The sequence below is a fragment of the Epinephelus fuscoguttatus genome, linkage group LG9 (assembly GCF_011397635.1).
Source record: "Epinephelus fuscoguttatus linkage group LG9, E.fuscoguttatus.final_Chr_v1".
Classification (NCBI taxonomy): domain Eukaryota; kingdom Metazoa; phylum Chordata; class Actinopteri; order Perciformes; family Serranidae; genus Epinephelus; species Epinephelus fuscoguttatus.
The window spans coordinates 42,987,720-43,015,532 of record NC_064760.1 but is presented as its reverse complement, the minus strand read 5'-3'; the positions used below and the strand labels follow the sequence as shown (position 1 = coordinate 43,015,532).

The 27,813-nt window shown below is 41.3% G+C and overlaps 1 protein-coding gene across 1 annotated transcript in view; it reads left to right on the top strand.

Moving 5' to 3' along the window:
• LOC125894714 (storkhead-box protein 2-like) overlaps positions 1 to 27,813 on the top strand; it is a 92,604-nt gene that overhangs the window by 44,231 nt on the left and 20,560 nt on the right. Inside the window, exons 2-3 of the mRNA XM_049586303.1 lie at positions 11,024 to 11,176; positions 27,170 to 27,718. Of these exons, the coding sequence (XP_049442260.1) occupies positions 11,024 to 11,176; positions 27,170 to 27,718 (702 nt within the window). The remainder of the gene's footprint in view (positions 1 to 11,023; positions 11,177 to 27,169; positions 27,719 to 27,813) is intronic.

Here is a 27,813-nt window from a genome sequence, read left to right as displayed (position 1 = left end):
TGCTGTTTTTTGTTCTTGTTATTTTTAAGAAAAAAATAGAAGCAAAATGGCATGGATAACAAGGCTCGACATTTATGTTTGTCGGGGGCAAATAAAGTCTATGTTTGGGCAAGTGGAATGCCTTGGGCAGTTGTTCAATCAGACAAATGAAAGATAAATGTGATGCAGTGTTATTTGAAAATAAAGTGTGCAATGTATCACTAAAGTGGAGCTTTTCCAGCTGAGTTGCATACTAGAGTCTGTCTCACCACCAAGGGTTGAACAGGACTGATGAGATAAATCTGACATAGCGGACGCTATGGCTGGGTATCAGTGTTCAATACCTTTAAATAGTATCAAAACATCTTCAGTCAAACTATACCTGCATTTGATCCCTTTTGCACAGGGGGTCTGATCCTAGACCCTCCCGCTTCCTTGCGGGAACAGCAGACTTTCTGTTATAGCCATATCCAGAGCCACTATCCTCCCGGTGAATGGTCAGTGACATGTCCCAATGGTCCCAACTAACTCACACCAACTCCGAAATGGCTTGTCTCCGTCGTTAAACCCATTGAAGAAAAGCCGTGTGTTGCTAAATGTTAGCCCTGTCACTGTGTGTGTGCAGCTGGGCGAATTCTTACAACTTTCTTGCGTCACATTTATGTCATTAGTTGAGCTCATGAGCACATTATGTTATATCACATGTGCATTAACTGTCACTTGCGCATTGTAAGTCCTTGGGCACCAATTAAACAAGAGAGAGCCATACAGGCAGCTGCGAGTGAGAAACCAAACACAGGGAGAGGCAAAGAATAGTATCTACGTGTGTAGAACTCAACAGCATGTGCACAGAGCTACCGCCACTTGTGCGAGACCGTCACGGTGCTCTCGAAGTTGTATTCTGCTCACGTGAATCAAACTGATTTTTGACAGCTGGGGGCAGAAACCATGGGAGACACTGGACCTCTTATGATTGGTCAAGTTCGGTGCAGTCACATCAACACAAGGATTTACTTGTCAATCTACTTTGATTGACAGCTGTGGGTACAGGAAAGCTGGAGTTGGTGTTAACTGCAGAAGAAGAAGGAGAAGTGTTTCTGTCCTTAGTGACAATGTAGCACAACATCTCACATCAATAAAGGAACATATGCATTATGTACATAATATATACAGTACCGGCACGGAAACTAACTGAAATACTGCCGTGGACTGCACAGCTCCAAAATAACACAAACAAAGTGATCCAAGTAGCAGTAGACCATCAACTCCACATGTTCTTTGGGACAGAATTACTGTTTCTGTCAAAGGTGTCTTTTGTCTGAGAGAGCCATACAAAAGCTTCAGTACCCTGTTGACAAGAGCTGTCTGACAGCAAGGTAAAGCAGGAAAAATATTCTAAATATGGAGTGCGCTTTACAGTAACTGATACTGATTTTTTAGATGGTCCTTATTTTATGTGGCTAAAATAACCTTTTGCTTCATCCGTCATCCACAGCCACCAGACACTTCTGACAGAAACAGTTATTTTTACCTCACAGAACACAGTGAGTTGCATGTCCACTGCTGCCTTAATCGGTTAGTTTCTTTGTGTTATTATGTGATTTAAGGACCCAAACTACCTGGGCATCCACTGCAGTAATGCTACATTGCTTGGGTCTGTGCCTTGGTACTCCTGTCTGCTTCTCCACACTAGAGCCAACTGACATCTACTGTAGATAATACACTGTTGTATTATGGCTGTGCTATTATGGCTAACTATGGCTGTATAACATTACTTGAAATTTACAGTATAAATGCAGTTTATACTATTTATATATTAAATAGTAGCAGTTTATATATTAAATTAAATCCTAGTGTGTCTTCACCTGGTTAAATAAAGGTTTAATGATGATAAAATAGCACCGTCTTCCACCTCCATTTGCACATGATACAGTCAGTCATGCTGTCAGCAAACTGCTTGTGTGAGGGCTGCGGGAGGGGAAGGCACCAGTGCTGTAACCTACGTCACTGTTTTTTGCTTAGGGCTGAGTGGGAGTTTCCATTTGAAAAACACAGAAAAGGACACAGATGGAGTCAGCCTTTTTAAAAAAAGGTATGACAACGTTCTGACTATTAGCTCTGGATGAGCTGTCGTATCTGAAAAGCATAGCCCTGATGATAATATCAGTGTTATTTCAGCTCGGCCATGGATCATTAACAGGCACATCCAAAGATTCTGTGTATTGCTGCATAGCAATTGTCTGCAGAAAGACAAAAAAGTACCTGTGCACTGCTGTCTCATCTTCAGTTGTTCTTTTACTCCACAAGGGTCTGTTCCACTCTGGATCATCTGCTGTTGACAGTCAGCGGATAAAATCATATAGTGAGTGATATGTAGATTATAATCTGAAGTCTTCATATGCAGCTGCTTCCACTCATTCTTCTAAAGATTTTTAAAACATGTTTGATATTTGTGACTGACGGATGATGTCTCACGTGTGTCACCTGATGGAGACATACCTGTAAATTAACAGTTTTACCTGAAGTTAGCTTTTTTATACAAAGTCCAATCACCTCCAGTTCTCTCTGTATGCTCTACAGTCCTACATGCATTTCCATCAGGATCTCACCAAAATTCATTTTTCCTCCTTTTTTGGCCTTTTCGGCACAAATATCCATGCATATGAATAGTGAGAGCTACTGGTTGGCGTCCATATTTGTTTTGGTATGAGAACATGGTTCTTGCCTATTTGCAGAATTTGCAGGGTCATCTACCTCCAGGACTCCAGTGATTCATTATGTTTTGTGGTGCATTCCTTCATGGCTAAGTTCATGCTGTTGCCTGATTGTCAGATATTTTAAAAATCTATTCAAGTTTGTGCAAACGATCTTTCTGTATGGTTTGTCCAGTCTTCAGCCATGCTAGTAGCTCTGTCAGGCTATAGTTAAGCACTGCAGTGCTTTGAGCTAAATGCTAACAGGAGCTCACAATGACAATGTTAACACCCTGATGTTTCGCAGGAATGATGCATAACATGCACATCATCTTGGTGTGTTAGCATGCTAACATTTGCAAGTAAACAAACAGTACAGCTGAGGCTGATGGGAATGTCTTTAGTTTTGCTGGTATTAGGTCAAATAACAATATCTGACACATAAAAGTTTGACCTGATGATGGCACTATGCTAAGTGATCATCACACTTATTAAAATGAATGATGAGTGAGACAGAAATGTCTGTGCTTAATATCGTGGCAGTCCAATTGTAGTGGAGATTTCAGTGCAGACTGAAATGGTGCACTGACAGAAAAACAGACAATACCATTACTAGAGCCATGTTACTGCCAGAGGGTGACACAGGAGTGGATTTTCACTCCTGTCTTTTTCCCAATCCCATGAGAAAGTTAAAAAAGTCCGACATCCCATCCCAAGATCAATGCCTCTGTCCCATCCTGTTCCTGGGTTGTGTTTTTAAATAAATAAATAAATAAAAGAAAATAATGTATATATACATGTACGTATGTGTGTGTGTGTGTGTGTGTGTGTACAATATTCAACAATATTATCACATATCGCATGCCCCAGTAGTAGGCATGAGTATATTTGTTTGTAGCAAAGTATAGTAGTGGTACAGTGTCAGTAGAAGATGCAGCAGTGGTACTAATAGTAGTAGCACAAGTCGTACTAACAATAGTAGTACCGGCCCTGATGTAGTTGTAGTAACTGTAGTGGTGTTGTATTATTAGTTATTGCAGCAGTAGGGCTGATAATTGCAACAGCAGTTCTAATACAATCAATAGAAGTAGCAGTAACAGCTGCACTTTCGGTAGAACTAGTCTTACCTGTTACTAGGGCTGGGTTAAAATAATCAGTTCATCAGATTCAAACCTATCTTCATTTGAATGACCTGATATCAATTCATAAAATCTGAGATTGAGCTTTTAATATGCTTTTTTCCACAGATTTGTGAAGCTTTAACCCTTTTAATCTTGCCGGTAGTAAATGAGCCCGGGCGCTAAATTATTATTGAACATAGTGCTGAGAAGCTCTGACATGACTAGTTCTTTTATCTGTTGTTGTTTTATCTGTTTTGCGTTTTGGTATAATATAATATCATGGTGCAGCAGCCTCTCCTCCTGCTGTCTGTGCATTGGGGCGGCTGTGCCACTTTTACGCACAGAAACACAAACATAGAGTAGAGATTCCGCGGTGGAGATAGAGAAGTTAAGAAAACTTGAGTTGACAACAACTGTGCTTATTACTGGAAGTGCAATAAATCTTCCACAAGGAAAAAGAAAATTCTTTATTAAAGCAGCTCTTACCTTTCTTGCATTTCACACAGCACAGAAAAAATTTGACCATCCACAACTCTCGCCTCCCTCCAAAGTCCCATCCCTCTCCTCCTGCTACTCCACCTCCCTCCACAGGCCTACTCCCCCCCTCCATTACGTCCTCATTACGTCTATGATTGACGTAGGCATTGGCAAGGTAACGTTAGATACACGGAAGAGGAGAGCGAGTGTAACATGCCAAGAAAAGAGTAGAAGAGAAGAGGAGTAAAACATGCTGCTGATTAACTCAACCAGAGTCAGTGATGACTGATGAGTTTTAGAATAAGGTTACAGTGCTAACGTTAGATAGTAGCGTTAATGTTACTAGTAAGTGGAAACGCACAAGGAAGATAATGTTAATGTTTCAGAGGCTACGGTACAGTAGGCCAATGTTAGACATTAGCAACTGGATGCTGTGTTGTCATATAACGTGGTATATTATATTAGAAGCAAACTAACACTAACATAACGTTACCTGTCCTGCACAGTAAGAGTCGAACGATCGGGGGTCAGTGGTGACTGATGAGTTTTATTATTTAACATAAACCCTAACGTTAGATAGTAGCATTGACTGGCAACAAACAAGAAAGATAATACAGATTCTCAGGCTACGTTAGGCTACAGTAGGCTAACCGTGAGCAACTGGATGCTGTGTTGTCATATATAACGTTATAGCTTATGTTAAATTAGAGGCAAACTAAAAATACCTGTCCAGAAAGGGGGTCAGGGGGTGGATGTTATGCAGGCGGTTACGTCAGTGGGAGGCCTCCACGTGGGGAAGACAGACAGGACGCTCTGGCAATCATGAGTGGTCAGAAATTTCTTAGAACCATATGAGAATTGTATAATTATGAGTTTGTATCTCTGGTGGAATTCACTTACATTTTAGTGTGTCATCTGCTTATTAATAGCATTTTAACCTAAACAAAGAAAAATGTAAAATTTCCGGAGAGGTTAAGTGTCACTTTAATACACCTGTTCAGCAGTATGTCAACATGTAAACATGTAGAAAAGTGATATTTCGATCTGCTCTGTCCGCAGTCTGTCATCCACCACCACTAATATTGTGTTATAAACAAGCACAGAGAGATTTCCTTCTAATAGCAAATTGTTACTAACAAGCTGAAACAACCGCAACTGTTTTGCTCAGTTTGCCATGTATTAAAAAATATCTTAAAAACGGTAATGTGACCTGTAGGGAGTGATTCTCCTCAGCAGTAGAGGGAGGAGCAGAGAGGACAGAGAGACTGATACTGACTGACATCTGTGTTCTTTATTCTTTCTAAACTTCACTCAGTATTGTGATGTCAGGAATATGATTTATTTTATTGACATTTTAGATTTGTATCCAGTGAGATATTGAGTTTATATTGTGACTTTGCCAATTCAATATTACTGTTGCTGCTCTAGAAACAACATTTAGTTATCAGATATTCTGTTTTATTCCTGTTCTGAAATTATTCTTTTTTTGAATAATTCCTTGTAAAATTTACAGTATTAGCTGCTCCCTGACAATCTCTTTCACATACTAGCAAAAATTGGTATTGTAACTGAAATATCCCCAATCAAATCATTATCGTATTGAATCGGAAATCTAATCAAATTGGAAATTGAATTTAATCAGGACCTTGTGAATTGAAATTGAATCGAAATTAGGAAATCAGTGCCAATACCCAGCCCTACCTGTTACAGTAGTTCACTGCAATTTGGTTAACAAATAATCATTAACAAGTATGGACATCTAAAGGTTTACTCTGCTTGTTTTTTGGTACTGTGTCTGATTTTTGTAGGCTTCTCTCTGATGCTGCTTATGGTCTGTCACCTGGTCGCTACTTTTTTGTAAAGTTCCAACCTCACCTGTGCGCTGTGTCTTGGAACGTCCCCGACACAGCAAAATAAGAAGAACATTAATAAAATCCAGGCAGTGGGCAGAGTCTCTGCAGATACATATACCACCACACACTGAGAGTGGCTCATAAGGATCATTGAGAGATATTACTTCTGTATGTGTGTATACATCTTTTTTAAAGAAAATCCTGCATAGCATACCTTTGATAGTGACTATACTGGGTAAAGCAGGTATAAATCATAAGTAGCCAGCCACACGTACATTTGACCAATAGATTTGTCAACAAGCTTTTCTTTATTTCAGTCAAACTTCACTTGACTTCCTTTAAACCTTTTCAGAGGGAAGGAGCTCACCATATAACATGTTGTCAGGGAAAGTTAGGATTCAAAAGTGTTTTTGGCTGTTCAAAAAACAGGAAGACATTGTATTGTTCCAATCTGTGGACAACAGCACACATTTAACAGACAGTGTCTCCTGGAAGAGGTTCACAGTGTTGCACTGGTCACATGAAAAGTGACAGAAATAGTTGTGTCAAGAATGAAAAAAGAGTCCAAACCCTAACTCCTTCCTCACATCCACACAGCTTACCAATCAATGCATGAAGTGGTTGTGAATGTCGGATTGTTGATTGTGGAAAGTTTCTGAAATGGTCGGACACAGCCTCCCAAATCCAACATTAGATGTGTGTGGGGGTGGGGGAGGTTCTGAAGCTATTTGACCATCTGACATGCAGTTCTGATGGAGCGTATACTGGCCCTTTAAGTGTATGAGAAGCAACAGGAAATGGCCTCTCAGTCAGCTGTTCTTCACAGCACACACTGTGTGTGAAAGGTTTTAGGTTTGTCCCATGATTGCTTTCCATATTGAGGCTTGCAGCTGTGTGCAGTTAGTGTATGGAGGTGGCAGGGTGGTGGTCAGTGTTCAAGCAGAGTCCTCTATAGCTGTACTCTGTGGTTTGTCATCTGTCTCTTCAATCTTGTTATGTATATTCATCATTTTTGAAAACATATATTCACTACTAATCTTTTTGTAGTTCAGCAACTCTTTGCAAGTGAACAAAACTCACATCATATACTGTGTACAAAACTGTAGAAGTCAGTATGGTATAATTACCAACTTAATGGTCTTTGAAATGTACTCTATAGCCACTTTTACACTGCCTCTTTAAAGCAGGAATTTCACACCGTTATACCTCCTCACCATTCTGTATATAAGGTACAATCATGGAATTCGGGGACCGGGTTGTCAAACCTTTAAGCCAGCATTAGAGTAGTAAAAGAGCGGAAATAATGTCTGTATAAACAAGATGGCTGGCAGGACGGGATCATGGGTGGCACAAGTGTGACATTTTGACGACATGTTGAGACCCAGACACACAAAACCGTCATTGGAGAAGTATCGGTGACAAGAGCTGGGCTTGACGCTAACTTTTTTCCCAAGGAGCACATGTGCTCTTTAGTTGAAAGAGCGCACAAAGAACTTTAGGGGCACAATGTAAATTGATCAAATAATGTGTTTTCCGTAATAAACGTGATGCAAATAGACATATACAAGCAAAATTATTTAATGAATTTGTATACAAAATGTACAGAAAGGTAAAATCGAGTTTTGAAAAAGTATTACTATTTAACTTTGTCTTTCATGTTATTATCTTATATATATTATCTTTGCAATATGATTATCTTATATAATGTTATTACTGTCCTAAAACATTCTCCAGGTCCTCTGAAACTCTGCAGGACTTATTTCCACCCTGCCCAGCAGTGGTACCATGGCGAACGGTCCCAAACTGCGGGGAGAACGGAGCAGGCTTCCCCGTTGGTCCGCCGCTTCCTTCGCACTTTGACTTATTTCCACACTGCCGACAGTGGGACTTAAATTCATTGTGCCGACAGTGGCTTGGAAAACCGCCCATAACCGTGTCACACGGGGAAGAGGGAAGGTGGCTAGAGTTCCTCCAACATTTGCGATTAGATTATCATATTTTTTTAATGACAAAAATATAGGCTGCTTCGGCTGATTTTTTTATGCACACATGTGCCCCTAAATATTTTTTACAGTTCGCACACACCTATTTTTAGTCGCAAATGCGAGTGAAACGCTCGCACTGTCGAGCCCTGAAGAGCCCTCTGCTGCATCACCTCATGTTGATGTGTCTCAGCCAAAAAGCTGCACATAAAAAACACCAAACCAATGGCTTGTTGGCACATATGGTGGTGCCTGCATGAGAGGAAATACCTTCTATACCAACAGACAGTAGGCGTCTGTAATGCTCATTCAAAAAGAGAAACTGGAAGACCATCTTGATGCTAGTTAGCCAGTTAGCACATTAACAACACCATCTAATGCTGAAAGAACAGAGTCAACAAGACAACTAACAATAAACAAATCCAAATCAAAGAGACACTTTCAGCAAAGACTAGAAAATAATCCAACTAAACAAGACACAGGGCAACATCTGACCTCAAGGATCCTACAATGAAGCACATCCTTAATATAGGAAGACTATACGGAGACACAACCAATCTGCTGCGATTGGAGGTTTTCCATATAATTCACGAAGGGTTGCCATATCTTTTTTTATGTTTTACTCTTATTCCTCAAACGGTAAGTTATTTTCTCTAAAAGTATACTGCTATTAATTTCAGAGTCACATTCCAGTTAGTGGGGGGACATCTGATTTCATTTTAACACATTTTTTAGCAATGACCAACAATATTTCTGTGAGCCTTATAACATGGCTATGCTTTGTCGGGGTTCATAACTGTATGTCACAGTGTTCATTGTGAATGGAGCCAGCTCAGGGTTACAGTCCCTGACCCATATACAACCACCTGTTCTCACTTGGCCAATTTTTCACACTGAGGTCACATGATAAGACTTGAGCTAGTTTCAGCCACAGATGAAGACCATGAGATGTGGGTGAAAGGTCCACTTGATGTCGGGGTCCTGCATCACCCATTCAGGTTTTATTTTGCCATAATGACCTGCTTGCTGCACATTATCCCTCACATAGACTCCAAAGTTCACCTTATTCTCCTCCAGTTCTCACTACAGAATTTAGTGTACATTGCCTACATCTCTGCATACACTGTTTCACCCAAACTATACTTTCCATCAATGTTTTGGTTCAGTCAAATTCAACAGTGCTTGTTCTATAAGGATTTGATGGTTTACCTTTTTTCAAAAACTCTATTAATCAGTTTAAGTATGTTGTCTTCAGTCTACTTTGTTTCTCCAAAAACTTCTGCATTCTCATTAACAGTGGAAGTGTGTTTTTGTGTGCAGGCCTTTTCATTGTAGATTTAAACTAATATTTATATGTCCTCCCAGCCTAAAGCAACAGGTGGTCTCCTTTCTTTTTCCCTTGAGTTAAATATCAGATGTTGTGGATCCGGCTGAGACTGTGTGGTGGTTGTTAAGTGCCCTTGTATGGAGGACATTGTCAGATTCATCACAAACATTAACCTTTCCACTGACATTGCATTTATAGTGTCCGCATGCATTTTCTCACCGAATGGATTGGACATGGAACTGCAAAGTGACATTTAACAACAAGCCAGAGTATGGGACAATTTTTGGGACTTGACTTAATTTGTGCACTTAGACCCCATTACCACCTGGTGTTTATGTGTTCTTTAGCCATCACATCTGCATAAGCAAAAACACATGTTAATGCAGGGGTATTTGCAGCAGAACGCATTGTTATTGGAATGAGATTAGATCATCCAGACCACATATAGAGGTGGTCTGGGCCAAACTGTGGTTAGATCTCAATCAGGTTTCAGTGCAGTACGTACAGTTTGGCCATAATCTTTGGAAAGAAATTAAACACACAGGTTGAGAGGTCATCTAACTGCAGCTCTTCCTGCTATCTCAAGTTGATGTCCAAAATGATTAAAAACACATCAGTGAGCCACACAAATGCACTGTAGTTTATTTTGACTCATTCCCACACAGAGTCCTGCACTGGTCCATTTTTGAAAACCGCACCTGCCCACACCTGTAAAGCTCAGTACCAGAACAAACCTGTTACTAGAGATGTAACGGTTATCATTATTATCGCAGTATTGTTCACGATACATATTTTTACCTGTTACACAGCTTTTGCGGGCTACCCGTCGGGTTCCCATAGGTACCCAACTTAGTGTAGGACTCTTCTCCCACATACACAGTCCTGATGCCAGAAATACTCAAATTTCCTTCTGTTTGAGTAATGTTTGGTAAGAACTTTCGTGACCAGCTGTTTTAGGAAACTAATGAACCTTGTTGTAAAAATAAAGCAAAACATTTGTGATCTGTTTTTAACCCAGTGGGCTTGGAGCTGAGTGTGACAGACAGTTGTGCTTTCAGAAAGTTTTCATAGTGCCAAATGGATCCACAGAAAATCTTGGGGTAGCACACCAAAACCAAAAGCCACAACTGAATTTCAAGAATTTGATTATGCTGTTGAAGTATACCTTTCACGCTAGCATTAAAAAGAAGCATGCCACAGCCTCTTAAAGACAGTAAAAATCGAATTACTTTCACTAGGGGGAGAGGCATGGAACCCCATGGTCGCCACTTGGGGAGGCCACTGACCGCAGATAGGGGTTGGGAAGTTAGACAGTGTTGAGAAATGGTCTAATAGTTGACTATGGTTCTCTTTGAAGCTCCTTCTTGGCATAGATAGTTGAATTATATTACATTTGATCAAACTGCAATATTTCACATTTGCTGCTGAGGGTCTATTTCAGTACATATTGTGCCTTAGTTTGGGTGGGGATTTTATTTCTCATGTTTCTGAGACATGAGACTGCAATGTGTTCATATGCCCTACAGATCCTTGTTAATGCAGATTTTCAAGTAGTATTACTCAAAAGCGACTGGTTTCTGTCTTTTCACAGGTGATGTGTCACCCATCAGCATGTCCCCCATCAGCCAATCGCAGTTCATCCCTTTGGGAGAGGTATTGCTATTGGCTATCTCTGCTATGAACTCCGCCCACAAGCCTGTCACTCAGGAGGCCCTAACTGAACACCTGCAGACATGTTTTCCAGGTGAGTCGAGCTCACACACCAGCTCAGTCAACAGCTAACACCACCCATCAGCCTCTGTCAACTGCTGCACAGCAGTTCAAGTCAAAACAGTTTGACAAATGTATTTCTTAATGCCTATATATGTGACTGCTCTAGTGACTAGTTCCATTGCACACTAGTGGATGAAATCTGAGTTAGTATTTATTTTTTTAATGCCCAAGTGATAAAATAAGTTGGACTTGGTGAACAAAGGCCTTTCGACACTCAAGACCACCCATAACATTCAAACACTGCTGATGTATCAATACATTAATAATGTGACACCATTAAAGGAACCTTCATAAAGGAATCTTCATAATGAATCATTGGCATACTGAATATTCCAGATAATGTTTCTGAGTTAAATAGAATTTTGTTGAAAAATGTGTTGTTGACCTGGGAAGTGAGTAGGGTGTCTGTTCCCTGATGGACATGGCAGTTTCACCTGGAGGGTGTTATGTATGCAGGAGTCAACACATGAGTGAAATATGAGTGAGGGAAGCGAGGAGCCACATTATCTGAATGGAAAGCACCACAAGCAGGAATATGAGGCTAGTACGAGCAGTGTTTCCACCTCTAAACAGCTCCAGCTGTGTTCATTGAGAAGCGAAGTCAAGGAGGTAATGCTGTTAGGCCTGTGTCAGACCTTGCTTCATGCTTGGTGGATGGTGCTGCCTGGGAAACTTAGGGAATTTACCGTTTTTATTTAGGTACGACTGATTTGTACTCCACTTGAGTATGATTGCCCCCCATATCATATATTTTTGATGTTGTTCCGTACCTTAGTACACTTATGTCATCATCTTCGTTACATTTTTGTTGTGCTACAGTGTAGAAAAATGACATAGCCAATGGACACTGCTGCCCCTGGACCATCATCAGGGCACTTTGCCTCCACAGTATCTCTGACTGCAGGTCGGGGGCAGCAGCAAAGCTGGATCTGGGTCTGTCAGGGAAGGGTGCGCTGCTGTCTGATACAGAGGCATCAATATAACTTGTGAGATCATTTCATGAACTGTACGTGAGATGACCTGATTCGGGCACAGATTGGCGTACCATGCTCAGGTATGTTACAAAATGTTCACACTAATCAAACAAACTGGACTTTGGGGTCAAGTGTACTCAGATCCAGGCCTGGGCCCTTGATGTGAAAGCCCCCTCAGCTTCAAAATTAATAGAAGAAAAAAAACTTAAACGCAAAACTACATTCGGGGCGGCTGTGGCTCAGAGGTAGAGCGGGTCGTCCACCAAACAGAAGATCAGCGATTTGATCCCCAGCTCCTCCAGACTGCATGTCGAAGTATCCTTGAGCAAGATCCCGAACCCCAAATTGCTCTCGATGATGCTTCCATCGGTGTGTGAGTGTGTCAGTAGCCTCGGCCACCAGTGTATGAATGTGTGTAAATGGGTGAATGTGACTCATAGTGTAAAAAGCGCTTTGAGTGGTCAGATGACTAGAAAGGTGCTATACAAATGCAGGTCCATTTACCAAAACTTTGTTTAAATGCCTTTAAGCATATGTGAAATTAAACGCTGTAAAACTTTTAGACCTTTTCTTTAGGGCATACATCAAGAAAGAGAGAGAGGATGAGGGAGAGAGACAGGGAGCATGCAAGTATGGAATGAATAGTAGACACTATCCAAAAATGTTATTTTAACTTTATTAATCATGAAGCTGATTGTTACTCTTCAGTTCTCTGGTTACTCAAAGTGATGCTTCATAGAAGTAAAGATTAATAAGCTGTTGTTTGTCAAGACGTATTTCCAGCTTTCTCACCTGTTGCAATAAGGGCAACCCCTTGTTTCGAAACCACTGGAATAAACAAATGAGGCACACTGTGTTAACTGACGAGCTTATGAAGTGTTGCTGATTGAATTTTGATCCTAACACAGAGCCAGGCTAGCTGTTTCTCCTGTTACCAGGCTTTATGCTAAACTAGACCAAGACCACCTTTGAATGTGGTCTGAGTAATTAGACCTCCAGATGCATTTAGGACGCATTGGTGCATTCACACCTGTGCTTAGAGCTGTCCATTTGTAAACTGATCACCTGAGAGGCATGTTAATAACAGGTGTAAACAGGGCCTCTCCTCTCTCATTCAATCACATTTTCGTTACAGCACACCATGTACTGAGCTGTACTCGAATAACATCAGCCGTCATTTTCAACCCATGTTTTCTGATTTCTCCAAGACAATTAATTTACAGGCTCCATAAACTGTATACAGTGAAATATTACTATGAATGTGTAAAAGTTTAGAAAATGTGCATTTTTTCCTGTGAAATAAGCATGTGACCTCTTATGACCCCACCCCTCAAAGAATCGAGTCAAGAATCATTCAAAACCTGAATTAACAGCAGAATCAAAATTTAATCAAAACAACCAAATACCCAACCCTACCTGCTGTAGGAACTGAACAGAAGCTGAACTGTACCTGATGACACTGAACGCGAGACGCGTTGTTCCCTCAAATAAAGTATAGTAAAGTCTATGTCAGTGTGTGGAGGATTTGTTTGTCAAGCTGATTACACACATTCCTGCTGCTTACCAGCACCTGACTACCTGTGGCTGTCCAAGGAGATTTCATTAATTCCAGAAACTGAACTGTGTTTATATTTATGAGTGAAGTTTGCAGGGACCTAAGTAGAGTCACTGGGCTTTGTGCGGCAACATTCTCTTAAATGTCTCTTATATTTTCCCTTAATTTTCTGTTAAGAGAAAAAAAAAATTCCAGATGCACCAAACGTTCTCAACCATCCAAATCTGCTCTGACCCAGGTGTGCCAAACCATGAATCCCACTTGATCGTAAGTTACGTATTAGCATAGGTAACACACACTAAACGCTTTATAAGGGCATGTGTTGTGCCGTGTGTAAAGACTCTAATACACGTCCAAGAATTGAAGAGGTGCCACCAAAAAGGCTGCAAGAAGAATGTCAGCAGTAGTGAAATCAACGTTCTGTCAAATTAACCTAAACAAAGTAAATGTGATGTGTCAGTATTAGTGTTACAGGAAAATCAAAATCCCAACAATGACATAATGTTGTGTCAGCAGCAGTGGTGGAGGAAGTATTCAGATCCTTTGCGTAAGTAGAAGTACTAATACCACTCTGTAAAAATGCTACTATGTTACTAGTAAAAGTTCTTCATTGAAAATGTTACTCAAGTAGAAGTGCAAACAGGAAAATGTATTTAAATATTAAAAGTAAATTTACTCATGCAGAACAGTTTAAATTAATTGAATACATAAAAATAACTTGACTGAAGAAAGTAGCAAAATAGTTGCAAGTTGATTTCCAAATTAATCGACTAATCGTTTCAGCTGCACTGTATATTTTCATATTGCTTGTGTGCAAAAATAGTGTAGTGGAGTAGAGGAAGACAGCGACATCGGGTTAAATGCTCAAGTAAAATAAAAGTACCTCAGACTTAGGGCTGCTCGATTATGGAGAAAATCATAATCGCAATTATTTTGGTCAAAATTGAAATCACGATTATGCAAATGATTATGCGGCGCACTTGATGACTTATATCGTTTACACGACGGCATGTCATTTCTATCTCTACATAGTGTGTTGATAGCGCGCACACGCACACACACACATGTGCGCGCACACACACAAACACACACACACACACACACACACACACACACACAGACAAACCTCTCTCGTTCTCCCTCTGCCATTTTCCGCATGCTGTGAAATCTTCCGTAATCACCAGCTCCTCCATTATTCATAGTTCACCTACTTGACTGGCTCGTGGAGTGAATAGAGGAGAGGAGGGGAGGGGGCGGTATTGCGCATGCACAGCTTCCGTAGAAGACAAAATAACATCTCCAGGTGTCCGTGACCAAAAATCTCTTACCCTCAATTTCATTAATTTTGAAATCGTTTGTTCTCAAAATCGTAATCGCAATCACCAGATGATTAATTGCACAGCTCTACTCAGACTTGTACTTCAGTGCAGTACTTGAGTAACCACTGGTCAGCAGAGGGTCACACAGTAATTGAAACTACAGTAACTGGGATCAATGGACAAACTGGAAGCATGTCTTTAGCCCTGAAGTTAAATAAACCAATCATTATATTTACTCTGAAACATAGTCTAAATCGGATTATATGAAATTCATGCATTTTTAATTGTTCCATAAATGTAAAACTTAAGTTTTCTTGTGTTAGGCAACAATTAGTGGACTGTGAAAATGAGATGTTTTTCTCTTATCATGGCAACAGTGCTCTGGACCACTCGTAAATTTTCTCTTAATGAAGGCGAGCAAATATAAAATGAAAATAAGGTGAATCCATTTAACCCATGGTTATTAACAAAATAAGAACAATGCGTGGATACGAACAAAAGTAAGAGAAAATTTGTATGTGTATTGTTTCTTGCATGAGGTTCAGTGTTTGTCAGTTATAATGAAATTAAAAAATTGAAAGTCCTCAGCACAGTCCAGTGATTACCATTGGCAAATGTGCTAATTAATTGTGAAGTAAATCGATCATTCTTTAGGTCTATAATGTCATGTTGTGCATTTTCAATTTTCCACTGCTCAAGTACTGCTTTCAGTTCTTGTTTTGTCTGATCAACAGTCCTAAACCTAAAGAATCAGTTTACAGTGATATAAAACAGAGAAGGCAGGAAATCTTCACATTTGAAGCTGGAATCAGACAAGGCTTAGAATAAGTTAAACAATAAATCAGTCATTAAAATTGTTGCTAAGTTATGTGTCAATACGCTGATAAATTCCATTAAATTCCAATTTTAAATGTTGAGCAGTAATTCTTGTCATGTTAGATTTCATTTTGGATCAGGCAGTAAATGGTTTATGTCATGTATCATAGTGGACCTCATCTTTTTACATTGCATGGGTTCCCCTCTTTAGAAAATTTGCGTCATGTCACCAAAGCAACTGCGCTTGTATGATGTAATGCCAGGCAACACACATATACACACACACACATACACACACACACACACGCAGTCTGTCTGCCCAGCTGTGATGCAGTCTATCAATACGTTTTTAATGTGTCAATCTGTGGCTCAGTCAATCATTAGCACTGATGTGATCATTCTGACATTGAACAAAGCCAAGCTGTTCCCCCAAGTGATCTGTTCACCTAGAAACATCATTTCTGTGAACCAGCCAGCTTTATTGTTCAATCCAGCATTTTCTTTATTTTTGTTGAACCGGTATAGAGACAGAGCACATTTAAGTCCTGCCCCTTCCAGAGGAGAAAACTATTCATCACTCTCCATTGTCTTTGTATTACATAAAGGTCAATCAATCAATCAATCAATCAATTTTATTTATAAAGCCCAATATCACAGCATATGACATCCCTCTCTCCTTTGGATCCTCACAGCGGATAAGGAAAAACTCCCCAAAAAAACCCCTTTAACGGGGAGAAAAAAACAGTAGAAACCTCAGGAAGAGCAACTGAGGAGGGATCCCTCTTCCAGGACGGACAGACGTGCAAGAGATGTCGTACAGAACAGATCAGCATAATAAATTAACAGTAATCTGTATGACACAATGAGACAGAAAAAGAGAGAGACAGAGACAGAGACAGAGATGCAGGACAGACGGTAATGACAGTAGCTTACAACAACATTAATGAAAGTAATAATATTATAATTATAATTCTGGCTGCTGTGATACAATATGTTGAAAGTATATACTAATATCTGACAGTATACATATGTGACAATAATCATATGTGTATAATAACAGTAGAAGTATGACTAATGACTAATGATGGCAGCAGCAGCAGGAGGCATCTGGCAGGACCACGGCAGCAGCACAACCACACACATCACACTATCCAGGCACCGCTGCAATATGAGTTAACCTGAGAGACTGTGGAGCACAAAGGCTCCGGAGAAGAAGCCGAGTTAGTGACATCCAGAATGACCGAGTTAGCAAGATGCAGTAATAGGATACGAGAGAGAGAGAGAGAGAAGGAGAGAAGGTGCCCGGTGTATTATAGGGGGTCCTCCGGCAGACTAGGCCTAAGTTAGCCTAACTAGGGGCTGGTACAAGGCAAGCCTGAGCCAGCCCTAACTATAAGCTTTATCAAAGAGGAAAGTCTTAAGTCTAGTCTTAAATATGGAGACGGTGTCTGCCTCCCGGACCGCAAACAGGAAGATGATTCCACAGGAGAGGAGCCTGATAGCTGAAAGCTCTGGCTCCTGATCTACTTTTGGAGACTTTAGGGACCGCGAGTAACCCTGCATTCTCAGAGCGCAGTGTTCTGGTGGGATAATATGGCACTATGAGCTCTCTAAGATATGACGGAGCTTGACCATTTAGAGCTTTATAAGTTAACAGTAGGATTTTAAATTCAATTCTGGATTTTACAGGGAGCCAGGGCAGAGAAGCTAAAACAGGAGAAATATGATCTTGTTTCTTAGTTCCTGTTACACGTGCTGCTGCATTCTGAATTAGCTGGAGAGATTTTAAGGACTTACTAGAACTACCTGATAATAGAGAGTTACAGTAATCCAGCCTTGAGGTAACACAAGCATGGACCAATTTTTCTGCATCTTTTCAGGTCAGGATAGGCCTAATTTTCGCAATATTACGCAGATGAAAAAATGCAGTCCGTGAGGTTTGTTTTAAATGAGAATTAAAAGACAAATCTTGATCAAATGTTACTCCGAGGTTTCTTACGGTTTTGTCTGAATTTAACATCAGGAAATTGGTGCTCATCCAGTTTTTGTGTCTTTAAGGCAATCATGAAGTTTAGTTAATTGATTACTTTCTTCTGGCTTCATAGATAAATACAACTGTGTATCATCCGCATAACAATGGAAATTTACAGAGTGATTTCTAATGATGTTACCTAAAGGAAGCATATATAGAGTAAATAGGATTGGTCCGAGCACAGAACTTTGCAGAACTCCAAAACAAACTTTAGTACATAAGGATGATTCATTATGAACGTGAACAAACTGAAAACGATCAGATAAATAAGATTTAAACCAGCTTAGTGCAGAACCTTTTAAGCCAATTAAATGTTCCAGTCTCTGCAGCAGAATTTGATGGTCAATATTGTCAAATGCCGCACTAAGATCTAATAAAACAAGTACAGAGACGAGTCCTTTGTCTGAAGCAATCAGAAGGTCATTTGTAATTTTAACTAGAGCTGTCTCAGTGCTATGATGCACTCTAAATCCTGACTGAAATTCCTCAAATAAATTATTATCATGGAGAAAATCACACAGCTGGTCTGCGACTACTTTCTCAAGGATCCTTGAAAGAAAGGGAAGATTAGACATTGGTCTATAGTTATATATACACCTCTGGATCCAGGGTGGGCTTTTTTAGGAGAGGTTTAATTACAGCTGCCTTAAAAGACTGTGGTACATAGCCTGTTAATAAGGATATATTGATAATATGTAATATATGAGTGTTAACTGAAGGTAAGACCTCCTTAAGTAGCCTAGTTGGGATGGGGTCTAAGAGACACGTTGATGATTTAGATGAAGAAATCACTGCGGTCAGTTCTTGAAGAGAAATTGGGGAGAAGCAATCTAAATATATATTAGGTCTTACAGCTGTGTTTGAGGTTAGATAGGTACTATCTGAGGACAGGAGATCATGAATTTTGCCTCTAATGGTTAGAATTTTGTCATTAAAAAAGCTCATAAAATCATTACTGCTAAGGGCTAAAGGAATACAAGGCTCAATAGAGTTCTGACTCTCAGTCAGCCTGGCTACAGTGCTGAAAAGAAACCTGGGGTTGTTCTTGTTTTCTTCTATTAGGGCTGAGTAATAGTTTGCTCTGGTATTGCAAAGGCCCCTCTTATACGTTTTGAGACTGTCCAGATTAAACGAGATTCTTCCAGTTTGGTTAATCGCCAGTTCCTTTCAAATTTTTGCGATATTTGTTTTAACTTACGGGTTTGAGAGTTATACCAAAGGAGCGAACTTTCTTTGCTTTGTTAACTTCTTTTTAAGAGGAGCTACAGAGTCGAGTGTTGTTCGCAGCGAGCTTACAGTGCTATCGACAAGATGATCAATTCGGGAGAGGTTAAAGTCGGTACGGGAAGCCTCTGTTACTGAAGGACATGGTATTGAATTTAACGACGGAGTAATCATTTCCTTAAATTTTGCGACAGCACTATCTGATAAACATCTAGTATAGTAGCTGTTGCAGAGTGGCGTGTAATCGAGTAAAAAGAAATCAAAAGTAATCAAATAATGATCCAATAGCGAGGGATTCTGTGGAAAGACTGTTAGGTTATCAATTTCAATTCCCTACGTCAGAACTAGATCGAGGGTATGGTTAAAACAGTGAGTGGGTTCATGTACACCCTGACCGAAGCCAATGGAGTCTAATAATGAGATAAACGCGGTAGCCAGGGAGTCATTATCAACGTTGACATGAATGTTAAAATCGCCTACAATAATAACTTTATCTGATTTAAGAACTAAACTGGATAAAAACTCTGAGAATTCAGATACAAATTCAGAATACGGGCCAGGAGCACAGTACACTATAACAAATCAAAGTGGCTGCGAGGTTTTCCAGGTCGGATGTAAAAGACTAAGAACAAGACTTTCAAATGAATTATAATCTAGTTTAGGTTTAGGGCTGATTAACAGACTAGAGTTAAAAATGGCTGCAACTCCCCCTCCTCAGCCGCTGCCTCGAGGAATGTGGGTATTATTATGACTGGGAGGAGTGGATTCATTTAGACTAACATATTTATCTGGACACAGCCAGGTTTCAGTGAGACTGAGTAAATCAATATGACTATCTGATATTAATTCATTTATTAACACTGCTTTAGACGATAGACACCTAATATTTAACAGTCCGCATTTAATTCTCCTGTTTTGTCTTTGTCACAGAAGAGGTTTTAATTTTTATGAGGTTGTTATGCACAACTCCTCTTTGTTTAATTTTGGATTTAAATAATTTAGGTAGTCGGGGGACAGACACCGTTTGTATAAAACTATGAAAACTATGGCTGGGTAACTGACTGACTAACTAGAAGCTCAGAGAGGCGTATAGGACTGCGACTCTGAGTCCCGATCTCAACTCTGGGTTGTCAGGGATTTGAATTACTAATAAAATTTGCCAGGTTCCTAGAAATGAGAGCAGCTCCATCCAAAGTGGGATGAATGCTGTCTCTCCTAATAAGACCAGGTTTTCCCCAGAAAGTTTGCCAATTATTAACGAAACCCACATCGTTTGCTGGACACCACCTGGACAGCCAGCAATTAAATGATGACATGCGGCTAAACATGTCATCACTGGTCAGATTTGGGAGGGGTCCAGAGAAAACTACGGAGTCCAACATCGTTTTTGCGTATTCACACACGAGGCAATTTTAATTTTAGTGACCTCTGATTGGCATAACCAGGTGTCATTGCCGCCGACGTGAGTAACAATCTTACTGAATCTACGTTTAGCTTTAGCCAGCAGTTTTAAATTTGATTCAGTGTCGCCCACTCTGGCCCCACGGATACATTTGACTATGGCTGCTGGTGTTGCTAACTTCACGTTCCTCAGAATAGAGCTGCCAATAACCAGAGTTGTATCCTCAGCAGTTGTGTCGCTGAGTGGGGAAAAGCGGTTGGAAACGTGAACATGCTGGTGGTGAGCCGTGGGCTTCGGCTTGGAGCTACGCCTTTCGCGAATGGTTACCCAACCTCTCGGCTGTACAGGTGTTACCAGAGGACCGCTAGCAGAGGCTATGCTATGTGGCTCCGCACCGGCTACAGGGGACTGGCTAACTACCGCAGCTACTGAATGGTAATTCACTAAGCCTCGCCTCCAACGCAGCAAATAAACTACACTTGTTACAATTACCACTGTCGCTAAAGGAGGCAGAGGCATAGCTAAACATTTGGCACACCGAGCAAGAAAGAGCAGAAGGAGAAGCCATCGCTAACTGTAAAGCTAACGTTAATGTAGCTAACAAGGCTAGTAACGTGCAAACAATAGCTAAGAGATTAGCAGGGAAGTCGTAAAAAAGAGGAGAGCTATAAGTGCTTAAACAGAGCTAGTGTGGGTTAAGACTTGAAGTAGATGTTAAAGCCACTGAAAGCAGAAAGCAGGCTAGTAGAATTCACTAGAGCAGTACACAGACACTGTCACAGAAACACCGGAAATGACACAACTCGCTTACTGCAATACGTCAGCACGTCAATCGACAAGGTGTTTCCTTGTCATTAACCTCTGCTAGCAAACACCACAAAAATACCTAAAAGCGCTTTGAGGTGTGATGCACTTTAATCAGGGTAAAGTATCCATAACTAGGTTTTACAAGTTTAAGTATGAAGTAATAAGACAAGGCATCGGCAAGAAGAAATAGGAAAAACTGTGGGATCCTGACACTCACTATGCCTATACGTGCGGCTGTTTATTAATTTGGCCAAAAATTCTGTAGAGATTGAAGCTAACTAAGTTGTGTGATGCCTGTTTTTGATCTTTGTTAGCGTAAATGATGAATTTAATCAGTGATTTGATCAAATAGTTGTAAATATTAAAGTATGACACTACTGGCCATTCAGTAGGATCATTCCTCCAAGATCAGTATGTTAAGGCAGGGCTTGACACTAACTTTTTTCCCAAGGAGCACATGTGCTCCTAAGTTGAAAAAGTAAGGAGCGCACAAAGAACTTTAGGGGCACAATGTAAATTGATCAAATAATGTGTTTTCCGTAATAAACGTGATGCAAATAGACATTTACAAGCAAAATTATTTAATGAATTTGTATACAAAATGTACAGAAAGGTAAAATCATCAAGTTTTGAAAAGTATTGCAATTTAATTTTGTCTTTAATGTTATTATCTTATATATTATCTTATATAATGTTATTACTATCCTAAAACATTCTCCAGGTCCTCTGAAATTCTGCAGGACTTATTTCCACCCTGCTCAGCAGTGGTACCGTGACACTGGTCCCTGACTGCAGGGAGAACGGAGCAGACTTCCCCGGAGGTCCGCCGCTTTTCCCAGTCCCTCGTCTCTGCCACACTTTGACTTATTTCCACCCAGCCGACAGCCTGGCCGTGGAGAACGGTCCCTAACTGCGGGGAGAACGGAGCAGGCTTCCCCGGAGGTCCACCGCTTAACCCAGTCTGTCTCCTCCACACTTCGACTTATTTCCACGCTGCCCAGCAGCGGTAGCTTGGAGAACAGTCCCTCACTGTGGGGAGAGGGGAGAGGGCTTCCCCGGATGTCCGCCGCTTATCCCGGTCCGTCTCCTCCGCCAAATTTTGACTTATTTCCACCCTGCCAACAGTGGGACTTATATTCATTGTGCCGACAGTGGCTTGGAAAACCGCCCATAACCGTGTCACACGGGGAAGAGGGAAGGCGGCTGGAGTTCCTCCAACATTTGCGGTTAGATTATCATATTTTTTTGTTGACAAAAATATAGGCTGCTTCAGCTGATTTTTTTATGCGCACATGTGCCCCTAAATATTTTTTACAGTTCGCACACATCTATTTTTAGTCGCAAATGCGAGTGAAACGCTCGCACTGTCGAGCGCTGTAAGGAGAAGAGAAAGCACAGATAGACGGACAGTACTGAGTTTTTCAATGTAACTTTTTTCCGTCTGGTAGACATAAGGTCCTCTAGTTTTGCAGACCGGGCGAGGCGGAGGCGCAGCCAACTGAGTGCGGCCAGGCGGATTTTGCAAGTTTGGCACGCCGTGCACCTGGCGCAGCTACTCCTCTTTGCCACCTCCGTCCCTCCTACCTGCGCAAGTCGGAAAGAGGGACGAGAGAAGGCGTGGAGTGGGTTTTACACACATCACACCAATCAAATGAGCCCCTCTCCTCACCCTTAAATGCGCCGCGCAAAGGCGTAATGAGAGTTTACTCAATTTGCCATGGCAGAAGAGAGCAGCAGCATCAGACAGCCACACTTCTCCCAGGAGGAAATTGATGTTTTGGTCTGGGAGATCCAAGCTCGCAGTATCTGAATATACAGAACTGCGAACTGTCCTCCACGTGCTGATGATGCAAAGGTAGCCTAGGAGGAGGTCACCACAATTGTAAATCAATGTTGTATTTCTCTTGTGTGCGCGCATGCGCTCTCTCTTTCTCTCTCGCAGTCTCACTCTGTTTCTTTTCTTTTGACTTTTCTAAGATGACAGATGCTGAATATATACTCCCTATCTGATGCTGTGGCTGTTTGTGGTTGGCTGAGAGGGATGTGAACTTATTAGTTTGCAGCTGTGTTAATCAAATCAGGTTGGGTTTCCATTACGCGTGCCAAACGTGCCAAACGGTGCCAATCCCCTTTGATCTGACATCAGATGTGACAGGACAGTTGATATAGAGATACATTTATGTGCTGATTGCAGATAGTTGCATTGAATAGTGGTTTTTGTGGTATTTATTGCATTGTTAATGTGCCTCACATTCTGGAATGTTTGGTGACGTGTGCGCACTGTCCACCGGTCAGCCAAACTTCCACTTACACTGGCTGCGCTCCGCCCGCGCTGACAGTAGACCTGGTTTCAGCTGGCGAGCTTTCAGCGCACCTCGGTCTGCCAAACTACCAAATTGAGCGCACCTCGGGTTGCGCTGCTCGAAACTAGCTCTGCGCGGGGTTCCCCACCCTGCACCACCCTGCGCCACGCCAGGAAACTAGAGGCCAAGGTGTTAAAATAATTCTAATAATGTTTTTAGCTCACTACAGGCATTTTGTTAGCATTTCAGCCCTTGGTTGCATATTGTGGTGCTGATAGTGTTCCCTTCTCATGGGCATTGTTTTCAGAGTATACACATTGCACACTATCTCTATAACCATTTCTAACAAGATGTAATTTTCCCATTCTTCATTAATTTAAAGGGATCATTCAACATTTGAAATGAGAAAGAAATAACAAATAAGCTTATTGATGTTGATAACAGTCTCATGTCTGTGTCTAAACTGTCACACATGTCAACATAAAAAATAACATTTCCCTCAGTGGAAATTAACCTTTTTTTTAACTCTTATTTTACAGATAAGAAAAAATAAATTATGAAGACAATGAAGCCCCCCCAAAATATCATTTGAAGTCTTGTGTGTGATTTATCCTGGCTTCATATGAGTAGAGGAAAAGTATGCTAGCTGTTCTGCTTATTTAAGCTTAAGCAATGTAAAATGTTATAGACTCATGCTAATAATGATAGCATGTTATATATGTGGGGAAATGTTTTGTCCATGAACCTTGTGAATTATAATGGAGCAAAACTTTATACTTGTGTTTAATATTGTCACTAATAAATAATGTTTAAGGTATGCTTTAGGTGTGTTTGTTGTATCCAGAGGTGGACTGGGACAAAAAAATTGTCAACAAAGAATTTTGACCTAGATCGGCTCACCCCAATTGATCACACAAATATCAGTCATATATATATATAGTATATGATACAAAGGTGTAGGTTTCTTTCAACATTTGAGGGGACACGTAAAAAAGAGGCGTCCTTGAGCTCTTTTTCGAGTGTCAAGCACTCCATTTCCTGCATTCAAGTGAATGCACCTGTTTGTGCCCCACACATGCACACACACTGACCTGCATTTATTTTCATGGGCATGACAACATCCATGTTACAAAGACTATCACATAAAATGGTCTGGCGATGCTGGCGACGCTGGTTCGTGTAACCATAGTGACTCTCCCCTGCATACCTGCTCACGATGAGAGAGGAGAGGGAGAGTTGAGACCGAGTTACTCTGAGAAGCCAGCATGCTGCTAAAAGGGTGTGAAAAGTCCAGGATAAAAGTACTTTTCTGAAAATACTTTGCTGACTTACAGTTTCTCCACGCCTCCCTTGTGTATTGTATTTTTCTTTTTTGGGGGGGGGGAGGGGGAGGGTTTATTGTAAATATTATTGGATATATCGAGTACCCCTAGATATCAGTGTTGTTTTCGTACTCTAAATATTAAGCAAACTAGTACTGTCAGTAATAATAAAATTATACTTACCAATTGAGTTACTCACATCTGGGAACACAATAAGATAACCAGTACAAAGTGTAACAGGTCAGCTCGAGCAGTCAGACGATCAGACAGGCTGGGCAAACAAAAGAAGTCCAACTTATTAGGAAAATGAAGGAGAACTGTAAAATTATTCTCCAAACTAACCATTGTGTAAACATCCCTCAGTTTACACACTCACTTCACTTCACACCAGATGAGATGAGAGATTATTTGCAACTTCGTTTTTCAGACAGATGAAATCAATAGCTGTGCTGTGCACTAACTGCTTTCACTGAACAAACCAGTGTGGACCTGGAACTCTCACAAACCTTCATTCATACAACTCTCCTCATTAATGGAAGATGGCTGGTACAACTTTTGCCCTGAATTGCCAGTACACTGAGAGCAGACAGTGATCAATGTTATGCCATACACTTAGATGTGTATGACAATGTGAAAGTAAGAGTGTGTTGATGTCAGGATTAGCCCATCCTGTCTCCAGAACAGCAGCTTTCAGACACAGCCCGCTTCTGTCTCCACCTCCTTTTTTCTGCTCAGCCTTCTGATCAACAAGATTGAGAGAGAAGGGGATGGACAAACATTCTATGTGTGTTTCTGTGTGTGCTTCTATGTGTGTGTTTCTGTGTGTGCAGTCTGTCTGTCTGCATGGTGTTGCATCATTCTGGCTGGGCTGAAAGGCTGCTATGATGTAACTGGAAGTAATACCTCGAGACTGACAGAGGGAGAGAGTGCATGAGATACTGAGAGGAGAGAGAGACAGGGATAGAGGTATGGGGGGGTGGGGGGGGGGGGGGCAAGAATGAGAGAAAGCAGGAGAGGAGAATAAAGAAGACGCAGAGAGGATAAATGAGAAACAGAAGAAAATAGGAGGAGGGCAGAATGGCTGTCTGGACATTTGTTTACTGAAGTGAATGCAGACACTGTCATCCACAGGTTCATTAAGCCCACCTGATGATTCCTCTTATATCTGCCTTCAGTTTACTAAGAGTGGACAATTCCTTGTAACAACTGGATGATCATTTTTTTAAACTACTTTTTACATAGCTGGAATGTTTTTGATGCTTTATATCGTATACATATGTTAGTTCCTAACACTTCCAAAGACAAAAAAATATACACAAAAAATTGTGCTTAATTATAAAAAAGTGGCCTTTCCAATTACATTAAAAAGACAGATGTTAGCAGGTGGTGTTGGCTTTTTTTTGTGCAGTGGAAAAGGGCCTATAGATGGCCTCTGTCTAGACCTCTAATCAGGCCCAAAAATTCAGGCCCGACCCTATGTGAACCCGCACAGTTTCTGTCTAAGCCCAACCTGAGCCTGACAAACATTTATTACAAGCTAAGGGCTGACATGTTTCCTCAAACTATTACTCCTTCTTCTCCTCTTTATTTCAGTAGTCTATTGTCTCATGCGCAACAGATTCACCCCTTGGTGCATCTATTGCACAGCAATCCATTACGAGGCAGCGTGCAGATGATGATCACCACTTTTCACTGCATGTTACACATATCTCTCCCACTGCTGGAGAAGCAGAAGGAAACATTGCTGACCAAGTCACCTTCCAGTCTCTTCTCTCTCCTTCTTTCTCTTGTTTTCTGTCTCTCTCTCTCTCTCTCCCTCTCTCTCTCCCTCTCTCTCTCTCTCTCTCTTTCTCTCTCTCTCTCTGTCACATGCGTTCTCAATAAATAAGAGAATGCTCAGTAATAAGGTATTACAGCCCGGCCCGACCCAAAGCTGGTGGGTTGGGTCCAGTTGGGTCCAGGCACAGAATCAGAGCTCCACCTCTGTCCCTCTCTGTCAAACTTAGAAGAACAAGAAGACTCTTGAGAGTGGTGCATGAATGACCTTTTGTTGTAGGTCAACCCAAAAGTTAACACATAATCATAACTTTTCTCATATAACAAATCTGAAGTGGGATTTCTTGGAGTTAAAGGTGATGAAAGGAGAATGTAATGTAAACTTCTCTGACATGTGTCCGCTCTAACTGCTTCTTGTCTCTGATTTTGCTCAGGTGTTCCCACACCAACGGAGGAGGTTCTGCACCACACACTGGGTATGCTGGTCCGTGAGCGGAAGATCTACCCAACACCAGACGGATATTTTATTGTAACCCCTCAGACTTACTTCATCACTCCGAGCCTAATCCGAACTAGCTCCAAGTGGTATCACTTAGATGAGCGATCGGCTGACCGTCACCAACAGCAGCAACATCAGAACCAACAGCAGCATCAGCAGACACAGTGCACCTCCCCTCTCTCTGGCACCATCACCCCGTCCACCTCCGGAGCCGTGAGAGAACGAACACACCCGAAGTCCAACCAAAACCACAGCGGGGGAGGCGGAGGAGGTGGGGATTCTTTTTACAACAACAGTTACCGTGGAGACGATCCCCCTAGCCACCACACCACCCTGCAGCGTCGATCTCCCAAAGACCACCGGGAGGCTTACTCATCCCCCCACTCCCCACAAACACCTCCTCAGCAAGCAGGAGGCAACACAGAAAAGAGTCGCAGCACCCTTGGGTTCCCCTTCAAGACGGATACGCTCACCAAGCACCGAGGTGGGGGAGGAGGGGGAGGTGGGGGAGGAGGAGGAGGAGGAGGAGGAGGAGGAGGGGGAGGAGGAGGAACTGGAGAGATAGAGAAACAAACAGGT